Source organism: Solea senegalensis, linkage group LG2 (genome assembly GCF_019176455.1).
Source record: "Solea senegalensis isolate Sse05_10M linkage group LG2, IFAPA_SoseM_1, whole genome shotgun sequence".
NCBI lineage: Eukaryota > Metazoa > Chordata > Actinopteri > Pleuronectiformes > Soleidae > Solea > Solea senegalensis.
Window position 1 is genome coordinate 21,545,085 of NC_058022.1, and position 12,314 is coordinate 21,557,398.

General features: G+C 39.0%; 1 protein-coding gene across 1 annotated transcript in view; it reads right to left on the reverse strand.

Moving 5' to 3' along the window:
• The window catches only part of LOC122785266 (inactive dipeptidyl peptidase 10-like), a 280,721-nt gene extending 269,542 nt beyond the window's left edge, over positions 1–11,179 (reverse strand). Inside the window, exon 1 of the mRNA XM_044050998.1 lies at positions 11,053–11,179. Coding sequence (XP_043906933.1) covers positions 11,053–11,112 — 60 coding nt within the window. The 5' untranslated portion in view covers positions 11,113–11,179. The remainder of the gene's footprint in view (positions 1–11,052) is intronic.
• Positions 11,180–12,314: the final 1,135 nt, after the last annotated feature.

Below are 12,314 nucleotides of genomic sequence, written 5' to 3' on the forward strand. Positions count from 1 at the left end.
GAAACACATGTGCATATTTGAGTGGCAAAATACCGCACCGGAAAAAAGATCTCTACGTTTTCAAAAGCAGCGCCCAGGGGTTGGAAAAAACGACCCATAGTTATGTTTCAGTTGGAGGACAAGTTGGCATTTATAATTATCATTACTGTACATATAATTATTAATGTTGAGAACACTATGAAACATCTGATATGCTGTTTTCTAAGATGCATGCCAAGTGGTAAAATAGAAGAAATAAATCCATTCAGTCAGTGCAGTCAGTTAATTAGGTTTGTGAGCTATTTCTTTTATTTCGACAAAATGCCTCTTTAATTTCCCTGCTGTTTTATCCTTTATTGTAAGGTAATGTTTTTGAAGTCTTGTGTGATTAGAGTTTCTAAATTACATTGCATTACATGTCATTTAATAGACGCTTTTATCCAAAGCGACTTACAATAAGTGCATTTAAACATTTGGATACAAATAAGGACTAGAAGTAAGTAAGAGCTTCAAGTAAGCCAAACTATGAAGTGCTAGTGTGCGATGTATAAGGTTTTTTTTTTTGTCGTCATCTTAGTCGAGGTAGAGTCGGAAGAAATGTGTTTTTAGTCGGCGGCGGAAGATGTGGAGGCTTTCCGCTGTCCGGAAGTTGAAGGGGAGCTCGTTCCACCATTTGGGATCTAGGACAGTGAACAGTCTCGAGTTCTGCGAATGCCTCTGCGATCCTCTCAGTGAGGGGGCAGCAAGCCGGTTTGCCGATGCAGAGCAGGGTGGGTGGGCTGGGGTGTAGGTTGTGAAGTCAAGCAACCCAGCTAGATACAATAGCAATTAATGAAATAGCAACCAAATAAGAAAGACCTACAGAAGTGATACTTTGGGAAATGTTGTTTGGGAAAATACAAAATCTTACCAAAAAATGGCACAGAGAATGCATGTTGTAGGTGGTTGAGTACATACTGTATCTGCCTGTGTAGCTCTTCAATAAGGTAAACCATTTTCCAACTAAAATTGTAATTGACATTTGGCAGCTGATGTTGATATTGTGCTGAGCCACAACCAACAAATCAGTGGCATTTGAAAAAAAAAACTAAACAGCTTCCTTTGTTTTCTTAATTAATTTAATTCCAACACAATCACTGCTCTAGTCCCTGATGCAAAAACAAATATTCAAAACAGAGGGGTCTTATCTGATACTAAAACAGACATGGTTTCGCCCACTATTTGTAGACTTTGCAATACTTTAATTTTCAGTTTCAGGCTTTTTGTCACTCAAGAACTTTACAAGTGACTATAAGTGGTTTTGGGGTAGGTGGAGAATACAGTGGGACGCTTTCACTCAGATGGATTTTATCTTGTCATGATGAAACAAGATCTTAAAACTGGTATTTCAGATAAAAGGAGGCTCAGTCCTTTACACTTTCATGAATCACTGGCTGTCACTCTTACCAAACTTCCTGTCGAGATCCCCACTGTGTAATATCAGAGTAAATCCACAGTGTTACAGCACAGCTTGAGAAATGTGGCACATTCTTCTATACACAACCTTGTGCTCCTGTCACTGATGAGCACACTCAGACAGGAGCACTGACACAGCTCCCTGCTTCCATGACAATCCAGGTTTATAGCAGCAATCTGCATGTGGGTGGACCTGACACTTCAACGGAACACTCATGACACGAGCCTCAGGCTGCCACCAGTCTTGTTAAACTCCGCTAGACCCAAGCAGTTAAGACCCACGACAAATCTGGTGTCTCTTCCTAATTGGATTTCTTATCTTGGCTAGTGGCGTTAGGACACACTTATAATATGAAGAGTGGATGAGGAAGAGCTGTTACAATCGCAGTACAAGGTAATGAGGGTCAGACATGAAGAGATTAGTGGGTTTTGCAACAGAAAGTGGTTTGGTATTGTTAATCCTCCCCCATAATCATTGCTTCTTGCACTTTCTGAGACAGATTGGAGGTTAATGTGTCACTTTTAATCCAAGATTTCAATATCTTTTTGAACTTTTGAGGAGGGAAGTTCAACCTTGAACCTTGAAATCCTGTTTGAGTATGAAATATACAGCCTAAAGGCACAGCAGACCGTCTGAGGTAATTACATAGTTCCCTATCAGCTGCACACTTGGAGGATAAGAAAGTCAGACGCTGTGAAAACTAGTTTTTACCCTTAATCGGTCTAATTTTTCAATATAATGGTGGAAATAATAATAGTCATTTTTAGTTAGAGGTCTTGTTCAGTCAGTTATAGATTTGTGTTGTACCAGTTTTATTAGGGTTTTTATATTATTATTTTTAATGGATATTATTTTATGTAACAAACATGAATAAACATGAATAAGTCAAATCATTTCCCTTAAATCCCTTTATTCCTTAAACAAATGTTACTGATATTAATGCGATGGAATGTATCCCCACACAGATTTCTGCTTTGGAACATGTCAAATAAACCTGGTTAAGCCTCTTCTTCAGGCAATTTTATCCTCCATAAATATAAATTTGTCAAATATATAGTTGAAATTACTTAGTCCCTGTCAGTATTTGATGATAGAAAGCTAATTATATTATAATTAAACATAGTTTTTGTACTGGTATTTTTTTTATAATTAATTTATTTCTTTTTGTATACTTTTACATTTGTCTTCGTCTCCAGTGGCCTATTGCGCAGAACTAGGATAAGGGATTTAGCCGAGCTATGTTGCTTATCCTGGGTGAACTTAGCCTCAAGTTGCTCAAGTCAGTTGCACGAAAGCAAGCTGCACCCCGCCCCACATCCCTGCCCCCCAGTGGTGACCCTGCATCTTGCAGGGTCTCCAGTATAGTAGTATCATATAAACTATAGTTTATATTTGTTCACAGAATGAGTTAGACTGTATTAATGTTGTTGCTAATACATTATTTACACAGCACCAGTGCGCATGCAGAGCAATCAACTATGGTGAGACAGCGGCAGGAAATAACATATGATTGGTGCAATTTAAGCCAAGGTAAGATGTGTTTAATATCAATAATAGTAATACTGTCTACTTGCACTGCTGTTGAGTATTTACTGAAGCCTTTAAGTATTTTGCGTTGTGTGTGAGTGTGTGCTCACTTGATTAATGGGCAACAGGCTGTCAAAAAGTCATTGGGTGCTAACGAGTGGAAAATGGTTAATCTCACTCCCATAGTATTACTGTTGTTGTGAAAAGGCTACCTGATATATACATATAAATTGCTCAGTTTGAGGGCAGTTGTGGTAATGATGCTGGTAATGTCAGCGGTGTCCATGTGTGGTTTTGTCAACTGTGACTGAGGAATGATGCTGGTAATATCAGCGGTGTCCATGTGTGGTTTTGTCAACTGTGACTGAGGACGTAATCAGCACCAAGGACAGCGCTGATGGTAATTTTAATGTTACCTCAGTCAGACAGGTAACTGAGTTCTGGGAACCTATAGATCTGATTACACAGTTGATGTGTCATGCATCAGGTAGGCCGACATCTATCAGTTTCTTTTAACATGCGTTTACATAACCGCACGCACGTGTGTAGGGCAGCCCCCCCTGCTAGAAATACGTCCGTTGCACGTTTGTAGGATATGTCTGCTTTTTTTACATAAAAACCTGATAGAACAGAACAGTACAAAAACAGTACAGTCGCTTTGTATCGTATCTTTCATTTATCAAGTGTTTAATCTCTTCATAAGCTGTTGTTCGCTTGGTGACCCACGTCTTCACCATTTCTGCATCAGTAAAATTAAATAAATTACACCTGACTTGACCAAGCCTTCTCATCCTGACGTTCATGCACTAAACCAGGATGAACTTAGTAGCATAGTTTAAGACTTGCTTTTAATTTTAATTATACTTTGATGCAACAGGCCCCAGACTCCAACATGCCTGTCTGTATGTTGTTACAAAAAACAGGTAGGCTATTTGTTGTAAAAAAAAAAAAATCTTCAGGTTTTTAAAGCAGTTGAAAGGTATATTAACGCCACCTTTATTGCTCTGCTGCTGGGGTCCAAAGAATTCTGGCATATGGTCGGGCACAAAGTATACACAAAAGTATTCTTGAAAAACGGGCAAACATCGGCCGCAGTTGTTGGCCGCATGTGAAGGAGCTAACGATTCATGTGACAAATGGTACAGACTAATTGTGATGCATTTTGACTACGAATGCACACTTGACTATAGAGACACAGCTGTTATGTTGTTTTGCTTTGAAAATGGAGGACACAAACAAATACAACTGTCCTCTTCAGCAGACAATCTCGGCACCAAGGCGTCTGCATATAGTGATGTGTGGGAGTATTTCTGGAGGCTTCACAGATGAGCAGCACAACAACTATGCATTAAGGATGAGCATTAAAATGTGATTATTTGATTATTTGTTTAATTATCAAAAGTTGAAAAGCCACTCTTTGTGATATTATAATGATACAAAAGCATTTGGTTAGCTTGTTTGCAAAATAAATTACATTTATGAGGTTTCTTGAATGCATCTTGCATTTTTTTGCAAAAAAATGACAGCTCTGGTCCATGCCTCAAATGGGTCACTTACTCACTCACAACCCACTGGATATACAGTAAATGGGTGAGATTTTTGTTACTCGTAGTAAATGCCTCAGTAGCCTCTAGCTCATGTTTCCTAAAAGTAAAACTAAGGGTAGTAAAAGACAACAGTGCTGCACTCAGAGATCCAGAAAATGTCTTTGTGTGAACGGACACTCCCGCAAACATTAGCCCATGGCAGCCCTAGAAGCAACAGCATATTGTCCATGTAATTCAATCTGTTTATTGCCATTGTGGGGGAAAGCAAACAATGTTGGCTGAACAGGAAAAGAGCTTTTACTTCTTTTGTATTCACACAAACAATGTATGTGTATCAGTGCATCAAGCTGGAGTGAAGCGAACTCGGACCAAAAAAAAGAAGCTTGGTCTGTCTTTAATTATTCTGTTTCAACTGGACACACAATTATTGTTCACTTCCTCCTGGGAAAATTAAACTAATGTAATTTTAAACACAAACAGTGTGTGAAACAGCCCGATACACTTTTATTCACCATATGAAAACAGATTTTATTGTGAACGCCTCCATACCAGAGACAGACATGGACAGAAGCTAAGGCTATAGTTGTGATTGCAAAAAATAAACACTGTGAGATTAAGCCAGCAGCACTGGATGCCAAGCAGCCACCACAATCACATGTGACAGTAAGTGACTTCACCTATACTCAGACTGGTTTAGACAGAGACAATGACCAAGGCATTGATTGTTACACTGGTGTGTGGCTCTTTAATGGTCCAGTTTGTAACATTTAGGAGGGTTTACTGGCAGACATTGTATGTGTATGGGTTTCTGTAATTGCTTTAATCAGTCTTTATAGCCTTAGAATAAAACTTTTATCTCTACTTGCAGGGGTTTACAAAGGCCACTATCTTGCAGCCTGATCGTAGAAAGCCCTGGGTCAGACTTGTGTTTTAGTGCCTTCACTGCACGGGGTGTGGGCCGAGCCTGACCGCACCATACCATTTTACTCTGGTATCCCAAGTTAAGTGTGCTAAAGAATGGAATGGTTGGGGCTGGTTATTTTAGTACTCTTTGGTTCTTCTGTGCCCAGCCATATCAACTATTTTATTATTTTATTTTATTACCACTTTGTGCTGCATTTGTATTGTACTAAAAGTGCTCTATAAATAAAGTTTGAATGATTGATACTATTTCTAATGGAATAGCAAAACATGTACTGAGCTGTACCAAACCAAACCGTTGCACTCAATGAAAACATGGCTTTAGCTAACCCATAACACTATTTTTTTAACTACTGTGGCTAAACAATCTCTCATTAGCAAGACTTTTGATGACACACAGCAGTTATCCTTGCCTAGCAGTTAGCTTTTCTGACAGTTTGGTGTCAGTGAACACAACTGTGACAGTGAATGGCAAACTTAATCTTACAGCCATGTTTATATGTTTTCACACCATTGGAGGTGATAATAGAGCTGGAGGATGTAGGAAGTGGTGCAAAAACAAAGGCTTTTTCCTCTGCTCTCTTCAGTTGGAAGGGTTGTGTGTACACAGTAACACTGTGTGACTGTGTTATTCCAGGGGATCACTGCTACAGCCCTAATTTACTTCCACACTGGAGACAGCGTGGCAAGATATCTCAGTAAGTTCATGAGATGTTACAACCTGAGGTCTTCATTACCTCAAAGATCAAACAATGTTCTTCTAGCAAACATAACATTCACATTTTGCCACAAAATATTCAGTTTGACTCAAACTGCTTAGCTTTGGATGGCCAGAGGTAAGAGGTCAAGGTCACAGTGGTCTCAAAATATCTGTTTAGTCATGTCTGTGAAGGTTCCCATTCATCCAGGCCATAGGCTTTTGTAGTTTGCTGTAGGCAACTGGAGTTGGAGTTAGGTTGGAAATGTTTCACCTCTTATCAAAGAGCCTTCTTCAGTTCTGACTCAAAGGTGTTTAGTCGTTTATTAGACAAAAACTGATAACTGATTACCGGATGCAATCTGTGGGGGATAATCCTAGTTCTATTGGTTCCCTGTCAATTCTGTCCTGTCTGGTTTCTACTCCTTGAGTGTTGCAATAATATTGGCTTCTTCTAATTATCTACATGGATCATCCTTGTTTTAAAGCAGTCACAACCTCCCACAAGACTGTCACAATCACCATGACAGCTTGAAGCAAACAGATGGAATCAATTCTGTGTGACTGTGAAACAAACTCACACAGGTGAAAAGGTTTAATCAGGAAGGTTTGATCAAATGAAACCCTTGTTGACACTCGATTTTAGCCCCTCTCAGTGACTCATGATCTGCTACATTCACAATTCTGTTTTAGTTTGAAACTGGATCTGAAACAAATACGTTTGCAAATGTTCAGGTTCAGTTCAGAAAACTCTGGGACCGCATTAGTCTGGACAGACAGACCTTTGGAAATGATGACACCGTTGCGAATTCTGACTCACTCTTTATCAGTCACAACTCGACTATCATCTCTGAATACAATCAGTAACACTTACTTTCAGTTTTATCTCTTCATCAATCTCTTTGCACTATTGGTCTTTCTAAGCAACCATGGGCAGAGTAAAAAATATCTGCTTTCCATTTACACTGCTATGCACATGCCCAGTGTAATAAACAATCATATAACAAACATTTTAGGTATGTTTGTGTGAATGCAGAATAAAACAATTATCTCATGGCTTAGATCCATCAAAGATCCATCATGATCATGATTGTTTTCTCAGGTCTGTGGAAGATTCATCATCTCTTGCTAAATGAGGATGCTTATCCTCCACCTCCAGGTGCCATGGTAACATAACATATTGTGCATGTTTGTTGTTTTGCCGAAGCAGTTTAGTTTTGCTTGTTTGGCTTTTGTCAAGCTTGCCTATTCCCTGTAAATTCATAGAAGCAAACATCTTTCCACACGTCAGGTTTTAATCCAAATTGTGTTGGTCAGATTTTATACTTTGGTGATAGCTCTCACTCAGCTGTCTTTGCTTAAGCTTGTGAGGTGAAGCATGCATTTACACTGTTTGACATTTAACCAGTTTATTGGTTAAGACACATAGAATGTAATTATGAAGGGATGCAATGTAATCCCGCAGTGACACATATGTTGGACGTCTGTACTTTCAACATTCAACTGATTAAACCAAGCACAGTGTTCAAAATAATTTTGTCATTCTTCTGATTCTGGCAATCGCAATGCATCAGAAAATAGACAATTTCTCTCTCCTCTAGTTATTATACAATCTGCAGTTTCACTATTGGATGTCACTAATTCTAACACACTGGACTGCTGAAATGCCAAAATGTAACACTGGATCGCCACAAAGTAAAGCAATTTAATGTGCAGTTGTAAAAAAAAAGTGGAAATTTTTTTTTAAATGAATAAGAAATAGAAAGCCACATAGTAATGTTACATAATTGCCAGTGTGATGGATGGCTGTGTCTTCTTTCTCTGGGCTCTTACTAAAAGGAAAATCAATGGACTTCTGGTGACCTTTTGACCAACACTTTTGCTCACATTCATATCCATTATGTCCTGCACTGTTTGCGTCATCTGGCTTAAAGGCACTGAAAACCTTTCCTCAGTTAGTTTCTGAGAAAAAAATGATGAAGTACACTGTAACCTCAGCTCTGACTTGTGCTTCTCTCTCCTTTCTGTATTTGTGCCCTTGCCTTTGTTAGAGTGGACTGGCCTCAGTTTGGCATAGGTGATGAGTGTAGTGCCACTGGGTAACATTCACAGTTCAACAACACTGGAGTCAAAATGTAATAACTGTGATCACATGCACACAGTTTGGAAGAGGCAAAGTTTATATGTTTATATAAAAATATATGTTCAACTTTTGCTCATGTATTCATGTGTCTCTAAATCGTATGCATAAATTCATAAAAAAAAAATAGGTAGATTAGGTAGACTACATTTTGGGGGTTTGTAGATATTGCAACAGTTTAAGGACTGGCATCAGGGAATGCAGGAATCCAAAACTATTGGAAAATAACTATTGAGTTATTTTCATCAGGGAATAATCTGGCATTTATTTCCTGGATTTTATTGTTGGTATTTGGTCCATAAAATGTCCAAAAAAAGGGTGGAAATCAGTTTTTCTCAATCATCAAAATGCAGCATTGTCACATTAGTTAAACCAAATATATTCAGTTACCAGATATCAGAGGAACAAAGAGACCAGGAAAAATTCACATTTAAGAAACGGAAATCTTAAAAGCAGAAACTGATTATAAAAATGCTAGACAATTAATCCATTAATTGATTACAAATCAATTCCTTGATAAAACCCTACTTTGAACTAATCTGATCTGTATCCTCTCAGTGTGGGTTCCAGAGGGTTACTTGCTATATCTATGTAATGGGTACAGATTACTCCAAGGTATGGTGCCACGGATGTTGCAACACCCTTGAATAGACCACACAGTTGCATGGATGCAGTCACAATGTTCTGCATTCAAAATTCAAAATGACTGAGTATCATCTGATGTTTTTGCAAAGTACAGTGCTCATAAATACTACAAGCCAACTATTAGCCATGTATTTAAAAGCATAGCAAATAGTGTCACTTCAAGTACTGTGTGACAAAGGATATGGTTTAGTGTTAAGCTGATCAAGGCCTAATACATTTATTTTTATTTTACCCCTCTGGTCCAACATGATCAGACCATTTATTACCACAAAACAAAAGCACTACCATAAAGTCAGCTGCTGCTGATACCAGCTCTTGCACAGGCTTACTGGCCTTGGCACATCCTGTGCATATTTATGATTACGCTTATCCTGTTAGTGCGTCTCCACACTCCTGGGGCCTTATAGGTTCCTCATGGTAATGCATACGTGGCAGGTTAAAGTCAGCATCCAGCTCCTGTGTGAATGCACAGATAACATAAAAGGAGTTGGCTCACAGAGGAGCGGACCCAGCATGAGGAGTGACAGCTCTGAAAACTGTCCACAATGGATATCACAACCTTCAGTTCTTACCAATACCAATAAGAGTTTGATACAGTCTTTTACACAAGTTAAACAGTTTAGCTGATAACAAGATACTGGTGTTGATGCATTTACCACCAAGCTATAAAAAACGTGATGCGCTGCAGATATTTGTGGCCCTTCAATCACCTCCGGGTCACATGACATCTATATTAATGGCAGGTTTTGTGTGCATAGTAAGGCATCTGTGTCCAACTGAGAGTAAATGGATCAAATCCGATTATTTTTTTTATTTATTTTTTTTCCAATATCTGATCCAGTGATTTTGGCCAGTATTAGACCAACACCAATTAAACAACCATATTGGTTCATCCGCACTGAAAAAACCCACAACAAATTCTTTATGATTCCAAGTGTAAAAAGAGAAAAAAAAGTTATATTTTCTCAAGTCAAAACTCCACTAATACATTCAGCCAAAAATAAATAAATAAATTGCCCGCCTCTGGGATTTAGTGGGGAAAGTGGATCGATGCATTTGCCCGAAGCTAAATTTCTCTTTTGGGACATCCAGGTTGAAAAGTGATGTGGACAAAATCAATACACACAAAGATGTTTGTGCAGCTCTACTTGTTAAAACACTGTATTTAATTCCAATTATTTGGACAGCCCAACCAAAGCCCTTTTTTTTAATATAACTAGTTATCCTTCTTATTCTAATCACAATTCACAATGTCATCGTAGATTTAGCTAAATACACATACATTAGGTTCTGCTTCAATAGGACCAATCATTATTCGTCTGAAAAAGTCAGCATTTGAAAACAAAAGAGGAAACAAAAACAAACACATACAGAGCGTAAAAAAAATGCACACAAAACACCGATGTCACGCTCCTCCTTTTCTTCTTAGGTTTACTTGCACTGTACTGGAGACAATGCGGATGCTGCTCTCCATCATGACTCACACAGAAAGCGAAGGTGTTAACTTCACTACACCTGACCTCTCATTAGTTCACATTACATACACACAATCATTCATTGTAATCTCCTCTTTCAACAGGTTGGATGATCTCCAGAGCAAAGTTGAGCAACTGATACGCCATCAGATCCCGTGTTGTTGTTTGATGGTTCAGTCAGTGTTTCACATGTTTACTCATTGTATTACTGTAACGAAGTTGCAACAGAGACACCAGCAACAGTGCGCTGTGGGATTAATTTTGATCAGCCCACATAAGTGTAGTGATCAGCCCACGTAAGTGTAATGGACAACAATAATGATCATGAAGAGTAGGACGTGATATGAATGAAATCTCGCCACTGCGCCAGTGCCTCCTCATCCATTACATTCACAATGGACTAGGACACCTTCATTCAAATCCCAAGACTCGTATCACTTCTTCACTTTTCACACAGCTTCAAACAAGAGCAAAAACTTGCCACACCATCTGATAAGCATACATCATCCACCATCGCAGCATCTCCATCCAAAACGCTGCGCGTCAATGCGCATAGCATTCAGTCACCAAGCTCGCAGTGAAGTTTCGAGCTGTTCCACAGCTGATGCTGCTCAGGCACACACAGCTCAACACAACACAGGAATATGAGTAGATAAAGTAAATACCTTGATGGTCTTCGTGGACTGGCATTTGACTTGATGCGAAACGGAGGCGGTTTGGTTCATGTTGGGACGCAAACAATCCTCCTTCTATCCAAGTGCTATACAACAGCAGCAGCAGCAGTAGCAGCACCAGCAGAGGGAGAGAAACAAAGCGAGTCCCAGCTTCTCTACAGCAGCAGAGGATGCCCCCCGATGTCGCTCTTTTGTTCAATGTGCGACTGAAGCGCGCAACCGCATCTGACAGCTACTGCATGCGCCTCGCACAGCGCATAGTAGCGCGCGATGTAAAGCATGTGCACAGGCAACTGGTGCAAGTGATGACAGGTAACCAGGGGCAACCGCAGACATTTCTGAACGGGATGACCGCTATAGTATAAGCCGTGTTATATCCGTAATTCAATTCTTCTTCTAGACCAAATGAACATTTCCACAATGACATTCTCTGTCATATTCACAACTTCCAGAATCAAAATTATTGTCAGGTAAAGCTTATACAATTGGAGGAATTTGCTCTGGTTGTCGGTGCAAAAACAAGAGTAACAAAAGCACAAAGCCGAAAAAAAATAAAATACAAAAATAAGAGACTAAAAAGTAGATTGAAATTACGTGCAAAAGGAAATATGAAAAAATGCTTACAGTAAAGAAGTTGTGCACTATGTGAAAGACAACAGACACATTCTGTGATGTTAATTTTGCCATGCAAAGCCACAGTTTAATGTCACTTTTTCGATTTATGTGTATGTGGATTTGCTTTACAGAGATATATGTTTCATGTAATGTTTCATAGTGAGAAACATTTAAACTTAAACAGGTGTCCATTGTCAAAGGAGTTCACACGATGCTAATTAAGCCCATCAACTCTCTTTGTTTCAGTATAGAAATGTCACTTGACTTTGTTTGCTTTCACCGCTAAATTGGCAGGAAATGCTGCAGCAAAAATGAACTGTGAATGAACAATGCAGTTTCAAGCTGTCAGAGTTCACTACACATTTTGAATCCATGGAGGTAAAGCAATATATCATAGAACCTGAGAGACTGAATATATGACCCTTACAATAACCCCAGGTGCTTTTCACAGGCATTGAGCGAACATTATTACAGATCAGCAGTATCCCAACATCCCATTCGCAATAAAAGCATTTGAAATGAAGACAATATTAAGGCTAGAAAGCACTGTGATCACTGCACAAGACATATTCATTACCTGAGTGTGATCTCTCAGGATCACTCAGGATCTTTGGTAAATCAGTAAAATGTTATTCCCT